Genomic DNA, 21006 nt, shown 5'->3' on the forward strand with positions numbered 1-21006 from the left:
CTTGGTACATATTTTCCAAGACAAAGTTAAGTATGATCTGATGACTTATCATTATTTATGAAACTAGCCTAATAAATGCATCGGAACTTCATTTAACAAGAAAACGAGTGGATACCTGGGAACTTCATTACCTTTTCACACACAGTTTGTATACAACTGATTGGAATCAACTGGTGTGTGCTAAAGATGAACTTTCTCCTAAAAAACCCCAAAGATGTTCAAGTCTATGTCATCAAACCGGCAACAGTCATCGTTCGGGTCATCGATGTCCGTATACGAAACATTATATTAATAATTATTCCATTGTTTTAATTTATTTTCAAAATTCCCATGAATACCGGTGAAAAGGAACCAAAGTTAACTTCCATGTCTCTTCCATCAAAAATCGACACACTTAAAAGAAACTGTAGTTGGCTTCTGAGGTCAGCTTGCTTTGTAATAAAATAACCTTTGTATTGATATTCCTTAAAATAAATACCGGCTTCAGAGTATCCAAAGTCGGCTTGCTTTGTAATAAAAATATTAATCTTTGTCTTTGATGTCCTGTCGGCAAGTTCAAAGGAGGAGTTTACAGCTCACTGCCAGTTGTGTTTATTCACCAGCCAGGCTTCTATGTGCTTGGCATCTGTAGTAATAATTAATACAAAGGAGCATTGATATCTGTGGGTAAATAGTAACGATACTTTGGTAACCCGTGCTGGCGAAAAGATTGTCGCTTGCACTCAAGTTAATGTGTTTTCAAAGAATGATTTTTATTTGCGAGATACTGTCATATAGTAGATCTGGATATAATTCAATCTTGATTTTGTTGCACCTAACACCATGTGATGCGTGAATAACAGTTGTCTTCAAGATATCGGCTGATTATTTCCCTCTTGTTTGCGATTTTGTTGGATCCATTTTTAGTCGGATAACATATTCAAACCTTTGAGCACAACCAAACACAATTTGTTTCTCAATGTTCATGTCAATGAACAACGTAGCGTGTGTTAACGGACATAAGCAATATACGCTACAGTATGGAAGCCTACGCTACATATGCGGATTTCGTGGATATATTTTACTCTTCAATGCTTATGTTGAAAAAAAGGAATAAATTACATCAGTACAAGGTTAGTTTCTTTATTTTTAATACCAAATAAGGGTTTTGTTTATCTATTTTAATGCAACGTTCAGTGGGGGAGGGTACACAAATTGAATACAAATTTAATTAATTTCTTAAGTCTTGGGACATTAGGTGAAAGAAAAGTTTTACCATTAGTTCTGGGACAGGAATTTTGTTAATTTTATCATGGCCCAATATTATACTGTACAATGTAAGACCTCCACCCTGATATTTTTGTTTTTGGTGTCTATGCTCAAAACATAAATATCAGGGTCGAAGTCTTACTTTGTAGGACTAGTTGGCTACACGACTATACTTAAGTGAAATCTATACAGTGCACCTAATGTTATGTGACAGTTTCAAGTAGCTTTGTAATGTTTCTGTGCAACACGATAGAGATGATTAACTATTTACGAGTAGCACACCTTCATACTGCTACCAATGTTCATTCTACATCCATACTGAAGTGGTTCTCTTTTTTATTTAAATCCAGTTAGCAAATAAACATGATAATAGTATGGTTCTTCTATGCTAGGCACAGGATATTTTTTATGACTATTAAGTAAGCAAAATGTTGGTTGTATTCTTCTGATGAAATGTAATAATCAACGTAACAGCTGAATTTTGCAGTAATTGCAGGTTCAATATGCATGTAACTGATCATATCCATATATGTTGATGGTTTATTTCACATTTAAAATCAGTCAACAACCCTCTCGTACGGTGGATCTAGTGCCAGTCATACGGGACATTGAATCTCTTTAATAATTGAAACTGCATCAGCTGAATGCATGCCATTGGGATACTCGTGACTTGGAACAGAGTGAAAGGTGTCCAAATTATTTTTATCATGGAATCATTTTATCAGCTTGCGATTTACTATTTATTGTTTTCCACTTCCGATTCATCCATTCCAACTTCAAATACAATTCTTGAATCCTATTTGTTATAAATGTCATTTTTCATGTCTGTTTTTGTGTATTAATTGCATCAATGCACGTCTTTTTATCAACTGGAGTCTTGAATACATTAATATTTGTTGTAAATGTTTGCTCTAGGTCATTTACATATTTACTTGTTCATTTAATCCTTTTGCTCATTTCATCATTACCACTTTGTACCACACTGATATTAACAACTTCTCAATCAACATCTTCTATTGCATCCCTTGTAGAATTTTCAACCTCCAAATGTACCTTGTGAAATGCAGTGAATGTAACATATTTTATTGTTTCTATTTTCTCACTCAAATCTGTAATAGGTAAATATAAGCTATCTTCAGATCTAATTATGAATTCATTCACGTTTATTCTGGTTTTCACATAATCTTTTTCATTCTGTTTAATTATGTTTTCTTTTTGAACATATAACAACACATTAACATCGGGTCTGTTATCTTGTTCTTCTGCTCCATAATATGCCAATTCATTCATCAGATTATTTATTTTTTGTTTGCTCTGTTTGATTTCATCACTCAAATATCTCCATCAACTGTTCCAACTGAGATTGTCAAAAGTTTTCCAAACATGTTTTGATTTTCCCCAAGCCACTCTTTAAAGCATCCATGTATATGTTTATCTTCTGCTTGATCAGTTGTTATATTAGCTAATGTTAGGCAGACATCTCTTTCTTTTACTGTTTGCACGTTGGGAATAACAGTAGATAAGGTTCTAAACCTCTCTAAAGAATTCCTGTGCATCTAAAATCTATTGTATGTTCATATAACCTCTTTCAGTAACATTCTGCAAAGTTGCTGTTTTAATGTCAACTTGTTCCTTTCTGAATTGTTATCCTCCAGCAGATATTTTTTTATGAAATCATTGTCAAAGTTTCTCTTAGATGACAATTTGTTTTGTACTGGTTCTACTTGATTTTGTAACAGTGACTGTTCAGATCTAAGTTGCTGCAACTTGTTTCACCTAGTGCAGCAACTTTTAAAATATATTTTTTATTCAATTTATAAACAGGGGTCAAGCGATTGAATTTTAGGGAGAAGTGACTTTTCCTTTTCGACGTAACAGGGAGAATTGAGAGCTCAACAGGGAGAAGTGGATGCGAGGGCAAGAGACGCAATATGTGTATATATATATATATATATATATATATATATATATATATATATATATATATATAAAAAGAATACAAATCATATGGCGAATAACAAATAACAATCCTTTCAAGTGCACTGGATCCAGCAAGAGATCATGTGTCAGGAATTGATTAAGATAAATGCAATAAACTGACAACGAGCAGTGCGAAACTAGTATCTAGCTAGCCTGAGTGCTTTCAACTCTTTAATGAGTCTTTTTCAAAGGCAAATACAAAACAGACAAGACAAACAATAAAACAAAAAAAACGGTTATGTTTGCAAAATTTTACATGGCTGTTTCTGCAGGAATTCAACCTTTTAACTAGTGTCAACTAGTTTATTTCAGCTTGTTGCTGTTACTGGAAAATATTTGCCCGATGATTTACGAAAACAATCTAATAAACTGTTACTTCCCAGACGGCGATGGCTGCCATTAGGGATTTCGACATTACTGGTTCAATTAATGTTGCAAACAAATTTTATGACGAAACTGTGTACAAGAGGCAGTTAAAATATCCATATCACCGATTCTGTTCTTAAGGCACAAATAATTATTTACATACTGTTGTTAAAATTTGGAAACACAAATTGATGATGTTTTTTGTTTCATTTGATAGCTTCTCTTTAATCCTGTAAAACTAAACAATGGACCACTTGAAGCATTACTGCTTTGCAATTTCAATATAATGGCATGATTGTATCCTGTTGATGTACTCTTGTCAATCATATTTTTTTTAATTGAATACTCTTCGAAATAACCACCTTACTTTCTGCCAAATGAACAAGATGCCTAAAACATATACACCACCACCTATTGAACAAGAAACAGTGCTGAGTTTATTTCATTTATCTCACCTACGAAAAGATCAAATTCAGAATCTTGTATTGTGATTTGTAAAGTCTTAGACACTTGGAATTCTCCTTATTCTTTCATTATTCATCTGGTTTTACTTTCCAAGTTCACCTCTATGTGGAGACTGCTCACTTTGTGAAATTGCCAATTACTTGCTTACCTTAGATTCAGCTGCTGTTTGTGTTTGCTGTCTTCTATTTAGTTAGCAAGGAAAATGGGAAAGTTACCTAAACATGGTTTCATGTTAGAAAGGTTCACTGCAAAATGACTTGCATTGTTATTTAACATAAAATAATCTGAAATATTACATCAAATAAATGAGATGGACTACAAGACATGTCCTGTGTTTTGAGAAGGTAAACAAAAACCAATGAATTTTACAGAACTAGCATTATGTAAAACTTGCTTCAAAGAGAACAACAATGACTACAAATATCGAAGATCATAGCACATGAAACTAGAGTACCATAATTATGAAAACCTCAGATTAATTAACATCACAAATCTAATTTTATCACCTTTGAGGCAGATCAGACACAACATGGAAGATATTAGAGTTTCATCACTTGATTTCTACAATAGATTAATAAACTGTAACAAATATGATTACAGTAAAGATGATTTAGACATAATTCACATTTATGTCTTTTGATTTATACACTTTTCTGGTGGCCTAAGTGATTAGAGCATCCATCTCCGATGCAGAACGTTACAGGTTTGAACCCAAGCAGAGTCGGAACAAAGACATATAAAAATGGTACTGGCAGCTGTCTTGCTTGGCACTCTGCATTAAAAGGTTAGTCTTAGGACTGGTCAGCCTGGTGTCAGGATAATGTGACTGGGTGGGACATCATGTCTGCTATATAATGCTCCAGTGCTAGACATCACCATAAACTGCCACACTTCAAACATCGTAGCCATACGACTCTAATTGTTAAAGCAACGTAAACAAAAAAAAAAAACCTATACAAAAATACTCTTTGGATTTCTCATCCTGATTAACAATGAAAATGTTTCCACTAGAGAAATACTAGTTATATGAACGCAAACAAAAAACAGGAATACAAATACAAAATGCCATCAAGGAAATAGAAAGTAAATCACAAGAACAAAGTTGAATTATTCAAGATGGCTAATTTTATTACATATCGAAACATTCTTCAGCATTTTCTATTTCATCATTTCTTTCTGTTGCCTTGTTGAAATGAGTGCTTGAAACTAGCACCAAGTGCAGACAGAGATCAAACTGGCTCACATGACAAAACTTTGGTGAACCATCTAATTTCATACAATGCTGTGTCATCTTTCTGCAGAATCTATCAACTGTTCAAGCTTGGAAGAAGTGAACGATGTCACATTATAAATTACAACCTTGGACTGTTATGTATATTTGATTTAATTATATCTAATCAAATATATATATTTTTATTTCAATTTAAATCTTTGTTAGTTTTAATTTTTTTTATATTTTTCATTACATGCTATTGTAATGTAAATTTATTTACTAGAGATGATACTTTTTCCAGAAAATAGTTTGACCTTGACTGTTCATTTTTAGTAAATTCTATTTTTATTTTAAAATGATTGGTTATTGTCGAGGTCATGATGGGATGATGTGGTTTAAGATGTTTTTTTTTATTTCTTAGAGAAAAATGATTGGTTTTCGTCAGGGCCATGTTAAGCGTATGTGATATAAACACGATCACATGACCTTCCCCCCTTTTTCGATTTTGCAATTTGGGGATTTTTGAAACTGCGTTTTAGAATACGATATAACCTTGTTTTCGATAATAATCTCAGTTGGGCTATTCCACTGGAAAGTGACTGTTGTGCCGTTTGGAGTTATTTCAAATTATTTGGATTCAAAAGGATTAATTCTTTTTTTCCTGGAAAATATGTCTGCTCATATAAAAATTCATTCAGATTTCCGCAACCAGAGTGATATTTCTTGTTTCTACAAGGAACTGTAGACTTCAACACTACAGGTTATAGCATATATCATCATCTTCCATCTTGGATTCTTTGTCGGGACTCGAACTTGAAATCATTAGAACATTTTATTATTAGGACTTCTAAAATTGTATTCGTGGATTATTCTTGGATTATTTTTGGATTTTATTCTTAAAACCATAAGTTCATATTGTTTTTATTTTTACAGAATTTTTCCAGGGAAATAAATTATTATATTTTTAAAAGCTTGTTGTTTTCACTCATTCTTGTGTTACTGTTTATTTGAACCTAAACATGTAACAGGACAATAATTTGGGAATTTTAACATTTATAAAAACTGCAAACAACTTGATTTGTTTCTCATCCATTTTCCCCAGCTCTTTTACAGTCTTGATTTTACGTTATTTTGTAAATCGATTTGTTCAATGCTGATCTTCAATGTCTGGAAAAATACTATTTTTCTGATTACTAATGAGTCATGCTTTGGTCCCACCAAATTTTGTTCTTTTTTTGACCCTGTGGGGAAAAAATGCTAGGGTCAGCAATGAAAAATAGAGACGATCAGCCAACTGGAAACGAACATATTTTTTTTGCCTTATCTGGACCATAAATTAATATAATCTATTCCTATTTTATCTTTAGCATCAGGATTGTCTGACTATTAACTAAAAAGATCATGTCCAACATATAGTACTGTAATCACGAATTTGAACTGTTTAGTACATATACAGCAGCCACTGTTATACAAACTGACCCTGTGACATCACAAGCAGTCTTTAAAGGTGGCTAACAGTGACAGTGATATTATGAAACTTTCAAGTTATTTACTGGTCAGAAATACATCATAATTTTTACTGTGTTGCAAAAATTGTGCAACTATATATCCTATATACTATAGCAATAAACAGTATGCAACATTGATCTTCCATTTATGAGGATATGGCTTGATTGTTGGAGGGAAGAGAGGAAAATGTGATGGAAAACTGAACGCATTCCTTGACCATGAAGACAGGACACACCAAACGAGGTACATGATATCTTCTAATGATGATGTATGAACATACAAAGTTTCATCCCTTAATCTCTATGAGCTTTAAATTTACTGGTTGAAACCAAAGTCTGATGGATTGATGGATGAACAAATAGACAAAAGATGGGGATATATATCCCTGTCTTGTAGCAAAATGTCAGGGGATAAAAACTGCAGGTGCAGCAAGATCAGTGTTGATACAAATATAAAAAGATCTTTAGAAGTTTTCACCCTTCCAACAATCTGGCTTCACATTCAATTATTATCTCAAACTGTTGACCTCATATAGATATATTTAAACATCTTCTTGCAAGACCTGTAACAAGTTTTTCCACAGATTATTAAACATGCATCAGAATTAAAAATGGTAATAAATTCTTGAATTTTCTTTAAAAATGTTATGTCACATCTGAGGATATCTGGAGAATTTCCTTAATTTCAGAAATTCCTCAACTACCTTTTCAATATAAATGTCTCCTGGTGTTCAATTTTAAAACACTGTAGTGATTTTGCTTCCTTTCCACCATCTCTACCCGTCACCAAAAATTTTATATTTTCAGAAATATCACAATATAAATTCTCAATTTGACGAGACTTTTGAGAATTTTAGTGAAACTGGGGCCTATGTCTAAAGTAACAATAACTTGTTCTGCTGACAGCACAACGTTTCTATTCATATTATTCCACCCGAGTATGCAATATTTAGATATCTCACCAAAATTGCACCAGGCAAAAATAAAGGGAAACAACAATAATGTGTGAATGTTTCCTTTACAGCACTTTTGTATTGCCTAATACCATAGGCCTCACTTGTAGAGACCAGTTCATATCAAGGAAGCAGATGGGATGTGGTGAACAAGTCAAGGTTTTACGTAAAATACAACTTATTTGCAGGCCTATGATCATGCATCAGCTAGGAAATTAATTTAAAATAATTCCTAGATCTTATTTTTTTAATATAATTCCTAGATCTTATTTTGTTTTTAAAGTAAGCACCTATGTGCAGTTCATTGACACAACCTCTAATCTCATTTGGTTTAAATCGACTGTATTTTTCATTCCCAAATATGCAAAAATACTGTAATAACCTGCATTCAGGGAGTGAAGCTTGCATGCTTGTATAGGGTAAACACTATTGATACAAACTGCCCAATTTGGTTTCGATTTTTTGGAAAACCAGTGAATTGCTCAAATGAGTTGACATTAACAGTTTCTAGGATCCTCTGTTGTGTTTACTTCATCGATTAATAAATAGTTAGTTGCAGTGGCGTCACTCGGGTTGGTGTCACCCAGTGCGGTAGCTCATGGTGTCACCCCCATGGTCATCCTTCCATAACAGACCATACAGAATCCTTAGTAATGTCATTTTGGTGTCACCCCCTCTGATGGTGTCACCTGGTGCAGTCCGCACCCCCCCACCCCCGCATCCCCCTAGCGACGCCACAGCTGTGCCTGCTAGTCATGTTTTTAACTATGATCGGTTATCCGCTTATGAAATCTGATTAGACTGAGCAGTGTGTGCTCTGTAAAATTTGCAATTTTTCATTTTGGTGTCACCCCTCTGAGATGGTGTCACCTGGTGCGGTCCGCACCCCCCGCGCGACGCCACTGGTTAGTTGGCATAGTCTACATGTTTTGAGTTAGCGAAAATAAGGAGCATCAATATCATGTACGCAGCTTGCATCCTTGTTAATATGATTAACCCTGTTAGTGCTGTGTTGTTTTGGGATGACCTTGAAACCAGTGTTGATTTGTTTCTAACTGCCCTCTCTGTGTATGCTGAACTGTTTCAGAACAATACAGACATCTTGGGCCAAATCCATATAACAACTACAAAGCTAATATTTAAAATCATATTGCTGTGAAATTGTAAAAAGTGATGCATATATGCATGCAGACTGCAAACACTAAAAATGTCGGTGAAATTGATGTGTTCATGGTTACCATAGCAACCCAATAGAGAAAATGGGTGGAAAAGTAATCTTTTACAACAACAACAACAAAAATCGAATATAGTGGATACTTTTCCATCAAATATAGTTATTCTGAATGTGTACATGGACAGTTAATTTGTTTCTACGTTTTACATATCCTCATTAATTTAACGCAGTGCTGTCCAAACTTTCTGACACCATGGGCCACTGAAAACTACTTTTCTTGAAGCCGAGGGCCGCAGCAGAAAACTGAAAAGCAACGACTATATAGCTGTCTGAGCTCTGGCAGGCATATTTAAAATCAACCCGCAGGCTGCGGGTTGGACAGCACTGCTTTAAGGCCTATGCTAGATAATTAAAACTTTACTTTCAAACATGTCTCTACGTTTAAGTATGGTGTGTGTGTTTAGGACTTTTAACGTAGCTTTAACATATTTTCAGTCATGTAGCATGATGTCCCACCCAGTCACATTATCCAGACACCAGGCCGACCAGTCCTAACGCAAACCTCTTAATGCTGAGCGCCTAGCGAGGCAGCTTTTAGTACCATTTTTGTAAGTCTTTGGTATGACTCGGCCGGGGATTGAACCCACGACCTCCCGCTTCCGAGGCGGACGCTCTAACCACTAGGCCACCCGAGCAGTTCATTTCAATATGGTACAATATTTAGATGGTGCAACATTTATGTAGCTATTATTCACAAATTTCTCCATATAAAACATAATTCTATTCACTTGTATAGTTCACTGATAAAGAACAAATACTAATCATACTGAAAATTATAATTATAAATTTACTTTGGTTGCCATGGCAACCAAAAAGCAATGTTAGTGTTTGAAAGATTTAAGAGACTTTAAAATAATATTGTTGGCAGAATCTTTTATCCAACTAAAAACAGCATTCACTGTTCAAAGAACTCGATGTTATCAAGTTGTTTTGATTATGAAGGTAAAATAATAATTATCACAATGTAGAACAATTATATTTGTCATGTTTTAGGGTGAAGAGAATACTGTTTATGCAATGAAGTAAAACTAACGGAAAACTAGTTATCTCATTTGAAAATCGTTGAAAGGCAGCTGTCTTACAGAGTTTTATGTAAAAATCTCTATAAGGAATTACTGTTAGTTGCAAGAATAAATTTGATGAATACAATTATCTCTATACATGTGACAAATGTAATAAGTGACACAAAATCCTTAAGCAGGTTTGTTATCGACTGCAGTGGACTCTTATTTCATCACAACATGTAAATGAAACAAATATAAATTTTTCTTCCAAAATAAAAAATCCTGTTAAAAAAGTTAGGATTTCACACATGGAATTAACAACTTTTAGGGTTATTTCTAGACTCACACTACATAAACTTTTCGTTTTGCCAGCATCATTATTAAATCTTATGTACACCATAACTTTCCTTTATCATCTATTAGTATGCAGACTGAATTTGATTTCTTTAATAGCATTTATAAATAATACATTTAATATATGACAGCATATATAGTTTTTGAGTAACTTTCTTTACAACTCAAGTTGTTTTAAATTCTCATTTTTAATACATCTTATAATGTTCAGCTAGTTTTTTGTGTGTGTGTGTGTGTGGGGGGGTTTACGTCGCTCTTCTAATTTTTTCAGGCCAGATTAGTTTGGCACACCTTCTTAACTGTAGCTGTATCAATAGGCTAAGCGTATTTGTTCAAGGTGAATGCTATTTGTTACAGTTTTTAATTTTTGTTTGTTTTCTTTAATTATGTATTTTTTTGGGGTAGCTTGTATTGGTTGTGCCTGTGCGCTTTCTCATATACTGTATATGTTTAATTTAATTAAGTATTTTTGAGGGGTAACTTGTATCTGTTGTGGCTCAGCGCTTTTTAGTATTTTTTCTCTCTTCTCTATTGTATGTCTGTATGTCTTCGGTCCTTTCGGATCCTCTTTTTTTAAAATAAAAAATTATTCATCTTCCACAACTGTCAGTGGCCTACCAAATAGACGTATCTAATTCTTTTTACATTCTAGTGTCTACATCTGAACGATTTGAATACAATATCATCAGATAGAGCAATATTATCACAGCCATTAGTTTGGGTCTTCTCGCGACACAACTGAGTATTGTACCAATTTTCGGTTATATATGGCAATGTAACATCCAAAAAATGCCAGTGTGCTACCAAGTTAGCTCTTTGATCTTTACCGCCAAGTGAGGCAGAAATAAACAACAGTATGAACTCTGAGATGGAGCTTGAAACACTGGGGAGCTCTTGTGTCCGGTACACATGTATGATAGTGATATTGGTTATCAGGTACTCTTTTGAGTGGAGCTGTACACTTGCGAGGCCTGAAAGTCATTATTACTGAAAATTAACAAATATTTCTCATTGATTATAAACTATAGAGCAACAGTTGTGAGGTTTTCAATGATAATTAATAACTACAACTTGCCAAAAATATTTAAAATTAAATTTCTCAGCAACAATCTTAGCAGATCCCAACTTCTGCATTGTCAAACATTTGAGGAAAAAATTTATAAATGATCAAGTTTTTTTATGTTCATTGGCCTACCTTGGAAACTAGCTCTCTTTTAACGAAGCAAAACGAACTGACAAGGGAAAAAAATATTTCTACTGGGTCAAAAGTTCATATATTGGACCAAGGTCTTGATTATTAGATTCCAAAGTCACATAGATTTTCTCATTCCTGTTGTAAGAGTGGGTTAAATTAAGTGAATCTCTTTCTTTCTTTCATCCATTTTTTCCCCAAATGGACTGTTCAGAGAGAGATGCAGAGCAAAATTAACTTTCCAATGCAACAGAAATAGTGATTTTTTTAAAAATTTAAATGGCAAGAAAGGAATATGTTGGGAGTCGCCCCCCCCGTAAAACGAATGGTTGGTCCCTTTCAAGCTCATGCAGTTCTCACTCTTTATGACACAATGTATCACCCAATATAAGAAAAGGCTCTACACATGACAGACTCGTTGATAAACTGAGCTACTATATAGTTTAAGCTCGATTTAGTGGAACTTTAATGTTGTTACTGAATGTGATGGCCATGTCATAGCACTTGAATATCAACACACGATAGTGTCAGAGCACTTTCATATCAACACATGGTATATTCCCGCAGAAAATTCTCAAAATTTGGAAAACTCTGCGTATTGCTATTTATTCCTCCATACAAAGCCCTAACAAACTTTATTCTAATTTGGACTATCCCATGCCTATATACAATAATCAGTGCCAACTGGGTAACAGACCACTGCCCGACTGTAACTACTTATCAGCCATCATATTGTTTACATCAATGTCCACTGTTGACAACTGATTTTCCTGGGCAAATAAGTCTGTTTAAATATTTGTTTCATTGATGTTCTGTTACAGTGATGCAGAGCCATTATCTCAGAGACAATTACATATGCCATCTCCCTGTAATTATTAGCACACGATTAATTATTGGCCTAGATTGGACATCTGTAGACGTCACTGTCATGTGCCATTAAAATATGGTATCTGCACACAGAGTTTGGTGACGTTTGACCATAAACATATGGTTCCCGCATATACAGCCAGGTTACGTTATCCATATATATATGGCTTCCACACTACCAGGGTTAATGACTATATCTATTTAACTCATGCTTGTTTGAATATTCCAACATAAATTGTGGGTTTTGTGGGCGCTGTGGGTTTTGCTGGATTTGTCAGGAGTATGCAAGGCTTTGTGGGCTGCTTGTCGGGGGGGGGGGGGGTTCAGTCAGCTAGCAGCAATAAAAATATGTACATCACAGTTATTCTGAGTTTTATTCTTTGATTTTGTTTTATTTTGTTTAGTTTATTATAGAGTTTAGTAACTTTAGGCAATATTTTGGACAGTAACATTTTGTTAAAGTTTATTTAAGTACAAATCAATATTTATTTAAGCAATTTATTTTTTATTTTTAATTCCTTTCTCTCTTCTAAATTATATTCATTCTAGTCATTTCTAAAATTTTATACAAGCAAACTAGATATTGTTATATTAATTGTTATTTGAAACTCAGTGATATGGTCAAGTGTTGTCCTCACAGACCAATACTTTTATTTATTTCTTTATTTAATTAGTTTTATGAAGCTAAAGACTTACAGAAAAGTTTCTCTACATTACAAATATATAATTCCTTTTCTTAAATTATTGGTCCAACAAAGTTCTTGGGGAAATAGAATGTCTAAGTCATTGTGTTTTCCTCGCCAACTTGACGTTCTAAATTCAATTCAACAATACTTGATTATTCTAGCAAACTATAAAACCTATGTTATGTTTCTATTTTATAATTTACTAGTTGTCTAAGTCACTGTGAGTGTTTTTTCTCACCGACTTGAAAGCCAATTTACTTCCATCAATTCACTTCAAATAAGTATTATGCTATAGTTGAAGTGTAAAGTCAAGCAAGTGTTTTCCTTGCAGATTTTACATTTCACATATTAACTGTTGCAGGTAGATTTCAAACCTAAGAAGATCATTCCAGGACAAACCACATCCTTAAAACAGTACACATTTTTTTTTTGAAAATCAAGCATGGGCTGAGCATGAGAGGCAATGCACAGAATTTTTGTTTAGATAAAAATTCCCTGAAGCAGTGCCTATTAAAAATTCCATTTTTGTGTTTGACATCCGAATTAACAAGAAATGCAGCTGGTAAAACATCGTTCACCTGCATGCATGTAAAATGAGGTATTTTTCTCAAAACATTACAATTAAAGAACAATGCAACATGTGGAGAAAAAAATTAAACTTTAATCGTAATCCATGAAAGAGATAACATGAACCCCTCCAAAGAACTAATGCTGTAGTGAAAAAGAAATTCCAAGAATCCAGAACAAAACAATTTCTTCATTTTAACTGCCAAGTACTGAAATCATCCGACATTCCTGAGAAACTCCAACGTATCAAATTTAGTATAAAAAATTTTTTGTCTTCAAGTTAACATGTTCACTTTATATACAATAAATGCTGGACAAAATTATTTGTAATGGCCACCGACACTGAACCTGATACAACATACATAAAATCATTGAACTTGTCACAATGTGAAGATGTAAAATCCTACAATACATTTTTTTGAAACAAAATCACCCCATTATAGCACCATTCAAGGCATTAAATCAGATATCAAATATCCTCAAAATTGGCTTTAATTTAAATCCATTCACATATGTTTTTTGTTATTATGCTCAAACACAACTGCAGCTAAAATAAAAGCCTAGACATTTGACCCTAAAATAAATGCTGGAGTACCAACTATTAACTTGGTCAAATGCAAATTTCAGTTGACTCCAAGGTCAATTAGGCCTGGTTGTAAAAACTTCTTGAAAAAAAAGTATAGATATGTTGTCAGATTTGCAAAATTTTCATTCAGAACTAAATATTTCAAGAAGTGTTTTAGTAAAAAAAAATTGCCAACACTATCATTCATGCCAGAGGAGTAGTGATAAAAAGATGCTGAAGCTGGCTATTGTGATACCATATTGGTCAGATAAACACTATATTCAGTCAGACCATACTACATGCTGCTATAAGTTATAATGTCTGAGTGAAGCCCCATGTCAATATAGCTTGAGATGTATCCATTCAAGATGTATCCATTCAAAGCTATTTAGGCAGTGATTTTAGAGTAAATCAGCATAATTTTACCACTGAAATAAACTGATTAAAGCAACAAAAAAAGATTTTTAAAAATAAATATTGGCATGGCAAAGTACTGTTACAAGATCTGTCCAATTTTTGAAAGTCACACTGGTCTTATATACACTACAAATAGTGAGATGTGTTTTATTGATAACCAGATGTCCTTAAGACCATCTCTTTAAAATGACTAGTGATAACAAGTTTTAAGCTGACAACCTTTGATCTACCAACTAGAAACAAAAGTGGCATTAACAATATGTATTTTTGATACAGCCACTTGATTGGTTATATTGGATTTGAAGGGACGCTATTTTCATTTAGATTTGGTTTTGGTTTTATACACTTTTTATCAGAACATTATGGGCTATACATTTTGGTCAGTATGTTGGGTGAAGGAATAACCCAGGAAGACATTAGGAAGAACCACCAATCCACAAGAAGCTATTGGCAAGGTTTCTCATCCATGTTATTTAAGCCAAGACTAGAACCCAAGCAGAGAGGTCAAATATGAGTAATTTGGGTTGAGACCAGTTGGCCACCTAGGTCCCCTTTCAGTTATAACCAACTAGACATCATAACAAATCTTTAAGTTAAAACCCCAATATGAAAATCCATTACAGAGAATTTTCTGTAACAAGATTAATTTCCAAGCTGGACATCATGATGATGATGGCCATATTGGATTAAGATTAGGTGGCAGGGTACAGTTTTGCAATTGGTCCCCCCGGCAAATTTCTTAACTTACGGCTATGGTGTGATTTTTTCAGCTATTATTGTTTACTAATTAGAGATATGGATATATTTGTGAACTAGGTGTTTCGGGCTGGTGTTGTTCTTGAAATTGATGTCAGGCATGCACACCTTCCATAGCCACTCTGCAGTATTTTGATAGTGAAATATTAACAGTCGGCTAGGAAGAAGAGCTAGCCTCCCATAGCAGCAAACACATGGGTTTGGGGGAAGTAGAATATCTCAAAAACGGCTTGGATGACAACTATTTTCAACTGCATCAGTTTAGTACATACTGTTTTGCAGAATTGTCATCTAGGAAAAGGGCTTGTGCTTGCACTGTGAGCATCACATGGTGTCAAAAAATGACCTTCAGACATGAAAATTGTAGGTATTAATTTGGGGTTGGAGTGCATAAACTTCTGCCATGAGCTGCCACTGACTTCTCTGGTCAAGTGGACAATATTTGTATGCTTTGTTTTAATATAGGTATCTAAAAATATGGACCTCTTTTGTGTATTTATTTTTTATACTAGGTCGCTGATTGTGGAATTAAATTTGTACTAAAAACTGGCCCCTGCCCCCGTAGCATCATTTTGATTAAAAATCAACTTGACATAATTAGAATTCCTTTCATGAGTAGCATTAACATGATCTGTCAGATTGGCATCAATCTGATTTTGAACCAACCAGTCAAAATGTGATGTTTTCTGCTGAAAACCCATGCTGACAAGTATTTCTGTTCAGTTAGATCAGCAACATTCTCAAGCTTGCAGCCATGATGTCATATTAAATTCAGATTTGTACTTTTCCATTTAGGAACAACATTTCATTAAGAAGTGTTCTGGTGATACTCCCATGTCAATATGGCCATTCATCATGGAGTAGCAACAAGATTTTCAACATGGCCAACAAGATGGCCATATTAGAAGTCAAAACTGGAACCATTTTCATTTTTGGTGAAAACTTTTGTTGATATGTCTTTCCATGCAGAAGAAGTTGCAAAAACATTTTCAAGATGGCTGCTGTGGTGGTTATGTCATCATGAATTTTGATTTTTAGGATCACAGAGCTCAAAGATTTTTTGTTCGACACTGGCACAGGGCTGGTGACTTAAAAAATATCACAAGCCCTGACTCAAACTTCACAACCCCAACTCCATTTCCATATGCCCAAACTTAACACAAAATCATATTAAATTGACTTGTGTGATTATTTGGATCTCGAAAAGTTTGTCTCCAGGTCCCTAGGTCAGCCTCAGTCTAATTGCTCCAACAGTGTCTTTAAAATGTCCTTATCAGTAGATCAACAGTGTTCATGTTCACTGGCATCGGAAGCTTGTCTTGATTTATACAGTTTCAGTTTCTGTTTACACTTTTAATGTTGTTCATATGTGCTACATAATTTGTTTAACCAGCATTTCATTATACCAGAGCAGGGGTCTCAAACTCAAACCACCCAAAGGCCGCACCACCTTTGTTATCTCTCATGACACCTTGTGACACCAATAATTTTTGGGCCACAGGAAATGGCTTGGTGGGCCACGTGTTTGAGACCCCTGCAATAGAGTAAACTTGAGCGTGGGCTAGCTGAATTATTAATCATTCAACTTCAAACATCTGGAATAGTGCAACAGCAATTAAACAAGACAAAAAAATACACAAGCATTTTTGTTGATCTCAACTCCGTCAAATCTTGGCCAATTTTTATGATCAAAGATATAAGAGCCAAAATGACCATATTTGATCCCTTTATTACTGATAATACCTCAAATAAAACATCCTGCGTTTTGTCTAAACTCTCCAGATTACAACAATAAAGTAACAAATTAACAGCTTATCATGTATACACATTGACCTTAAATTCCATTATGTGGTCACACATCATTGCACCAGTTGCAAAAACTAATGAGACGGTTCCGGTACCCACAAGATTGGTTGTCATTGGTTTCTGGTACATACATATCCAAAACGGTATTTTAGAATCACATGTACATGCATGTTAACTTAAAGCCACGTGAGCACTAGTTAACAGTAACCCAGGCAATCTTTTCCTCATTCGTAGGTCACATGCTGTGCTATCTACACAAAGTTAAGAGTTTTTGATAAAGTATGATAAGTAGACATCTTCATAGGGGTAAGGGGCATACATGGGGATAAATATGAATAATTTGCTAGTCTTCAAGCATCTTCAAAATAAATTTCCACATTTCATCAACACGATTTAAGTTTTCTCAGGTAAATTAGATTTTGGTTTATTTATGCGACATGCCTGACGGGCACCTCACTTAGAATACAGGAGGGGCCTGATCTAAACTTTGAAGGGCCCTGGGTGCCGGGCTATCAGATTTTTTAAAACGCTGGATCAACTAGTCATCATTAGAAGTCTTTTAGTGAAAACATCGGGTTGATATGAGTAGTGATAATAAAATTTTCAAGGTGGTTGCCATGGCAACTATAATGGCTGTCATTTAGGTCTTTCACTAGTCATTGTAACAAGTCTTTTAGTAAAAATGTCATGTTGGTATGACCACCCATTATGGAGAAATAAAATTTCAAGATCGTCAATGGAGCAGCCATAATGGATAGCCGAGTCAGAGTGGTACCATTTACATTTAGGACCAACTAGATCATGGAATGAATACACATGTAAAGTTAAATGGCAATCCTCCAACTAGTTTTGGATAAGTATTGACAACAAACTTGAAACAACAGACAGATTATGGACAACAGACCATCCCACAAGCTCTTCTGGTCTATGATGAAGAGCTCAAAATCAAAACCACAACAGCTTTACAAAAGATTCATTAACATGAAGTTAACACAACTGGAACAAGAAATTAAATGGTACCAAGAACAGCCTTGAGTTTCTCCTTGTCTCCCACTCCCCCAAATCTTAGAAACAAGTACAGTTTTAAATTCCCATCATAAGTCTTCAATGTCACATATGCATCATTTGTATTCTGTGCAGTATCTGATATTGGTACAATCTGATTTATTTTTAGAAAGACATCTCTTTTTCTGCCCCAAAATGTTAAGTGAGATACCTTCACAATCTCCAGATTCTTATTTACACTCATAATACCGACAAGTCTCCTAAAATATTCACTCATTGCAAAAAGCATCACGCAAGCCAAGGTTGATACACTCAAACAGAATACCAGGCCACTATATGTTAGAGTTCCAGCACTGTACATCAGAGACATCGGTATAACTGACAGTATAGCAAAACTTGTCTGAAATAGTTTAGCACGGCATATGATTCTGGCTTGTACAATGTAGGGAAATCTATATATCACTATAAAATCCTCCTTTTTGGGCCCTGATTTATCATTCAAGTCTTGATGAGAGTCTTCCTGAGCACATGGTGTAAAATCCTCCTTGTTGGGGTTTGACTTCTTGTTGAAAACCTGGTTTGAGTTTTGATGAGCAAATGATCGCTTTGCTAGTTTAACCATAAGATGTCTTTCCAAATGATATTCATATTTTGACAGCATCGGTATCTGTCCATGATAGGTACAAGTTCCATTTTGACAAAGAAGAGGGTAGAAATGTGATGCTGGGTGTTGATAAATCTTGCTTGCACATGTCTCTGTGTAAAGGAAAATCCTAATTTTAATTACTCTCCAATCCATCAGTTTTCTGACAGCCATCAATGCCATATTTCTCCCTTGGATGTCTGAAAATAAAGTGAAAGCAATTAATTAAACCATGAAATGTCAATTAAAAAAATTAATATAATGTTCTTAAAGCATTTTAAAAAAATTGCATCACAAATTTTAACACCATGAAGAAGCATGAGGTTAGTGAAGCAAGCATATCAGAGATGTTCATTCTTAGTGCCATGAACTGCTTCCAGGTCTTCTAAAGAGAATAATGGACCCCGACCATCATGAACAATGCTTGTAAAAACATGTTATGTATATTTAATTTGCATTGTGTCGACTTTTGTCTAAGAGTAAATGTTATATATATATATATATATATATATATATATATATATATATATATATATATATATATATATATATATATATATATATAATTTGTATTGTTTCCTTGATCTTTATCCAGAACTGTGGGTAGGAGTTGGGCTTAAATGTCAAATATCATACCAGGTAAAGATGTTTACTAAATCCGAGTTCTGGATACAGCCTTGAGTCTGCCCTTAGACTTTTCTAGAAATGTGTATGTGTGTGTGTGCGATTTGGATTTTTAATGTAGCTTTAACAACTACTCAGTCATACTGCTATGATATCTACAGTGTGGCAGTTTATACTGATGTCTAGCCCTCGAGCATCATGCCACAGACATATAGCATGATGTTCCACCCAGTCACATTATCCCGACACAAGGCCAACCATTCCTAACACTAACCTCTTAACGCTGAGATCAAAGCGAGGCAGCTGTTAGTACCATTTTTATAAGTCTTTGGGTTTACTTGGCCAGGATTCGAACCACGACCTCCCCCATACAAGATGGATGCTCTAACCACTAGGCCACTGGAGCGTCTTCTAGAAATGAGTTCTGTTTACAGTTTGGTGAAAGTTTCCATAAAGATGACACAGTAGTGGGGATTTACAGAAAATATAACTAGAGTGTTCTAGAAATTAACTTTTGACCCCAATTACTTTCTCAAATTGTGTCTTCAGTTTGTATATTAAGGTTGATTATATTCGAATTGCTCAATTCTACCGTAACATTCAAAGCGTAATCAATCTTTAGTTGTGTTTAGTTTCGTTTGAGAGGATTAAAATTTAAAAAGAGCTCACTAATACTTTGCAGACTATATCATTTTTCACGGATTAATGTGAAATCATTCAAGGTCATTTTGGATTACATCACTGATGCATCAAGATTGTAAACACATAAATACTATTCCAGGCTAATGCCACAACAGCACATACAAAATTGGAATTCATTAGGAACAAAGCTGGAATTCATTCAGAATATTCTATACTTTTGGACTTGTGTTAAAACTCTCAGCACTATTTGGTATTTAATTCATACTGAAAGTTCTTTTGAAAGCTTGCTTTGTACTCCGGGGAAATAAATTGGTTGTTAAATTTACAAAATTTGTTGGTTTTCGCTCTTTTCTGTTACTAAGTTTAAGACCATAGAAATGAAACAAATTGTTTTCAACTAGTTTTTTTACTTTCCCAAGATAGACCCAGACATAACAAAAATCGTTAGTACTCTCCATTTACTCTTTGTAGTTACACCTCTGGACTTCTTTAGTATATCAACACAATCATTGATTAATATTGCCAAGCAAATTTCAGATAGCATACATGTAACAAAACACTTGTTATAATCTAATGGCACTGCTTTGAGAAGAGGGGCATTTGTCCAGATTCACAATGACAATTTCACAATACAAATATTTATGATATTTTCCTCATATTGTAATCAAAGAAATATAACTACACATGGAAAATAAAAATCAAAGCTAACAATGTCAGCTGAAGTGCTGCTTAAAAGAAAATCAAAAAAAGCAATCTGAGAACTTAAATATTGTTTTAAAGTGAAGTGATTGCTTTCTACACATTATCATTAAATGTTAACATATCAGCAATACACACATAAAGCAATATACATGTAAACAAATTTTTTTATTAAGTATTTGTATCAAGTTCAACAATGTAAAATACAAGAA

The 21006-nt window shown here is 34.2% G+C and overlaps 1 protein-coding gene across 7 annotated transcripts in view; it reads right to left on the reverse strand.

Moving 5' to 3' along the window:
* Positions 1–13711: 13711 nt before the first annotated feature.
* LOC149806212 (transmembrane protein 186-like) overlaps positions 13712–21006 on the reverse strand; it is a 28793-nt gene continuing 21498 nt past the window's right edge. For all 7 annotated transcript variants that reach the window (XM_089951162.1, XM_089951167.1, XM_089951165.1 and 4 more), the window contains one exon: positions 13712–19029. In XM_089951162.1, coding sequence (XP_089807288.1) covers positions 18191–19012 — 822 coding nt within the window. In that variant the 5' untranslated portion in view covers positions 19013–19029 and the 3' untranslated portion in view covers positions 13712–18190. The remainder of the gene's footprint in view (positions 19030–21006) is intronic.

This window comes from Sinohyriopsis cumingii, chromosome 2 (assembly GCF_028554795.1).
Source record: "Sinohyriopsis cumingii isolate HCF-2022 chromosome 2, ASM2855479v2, whole genome shotgun sequence".
Taxonomy (NCBI): Eukaryota; Metazoa; Mollusca; class Bivalvia; order Unionida; family Unionidae; genus Sinohyriopsis; species Sinohyriopsis cumingii.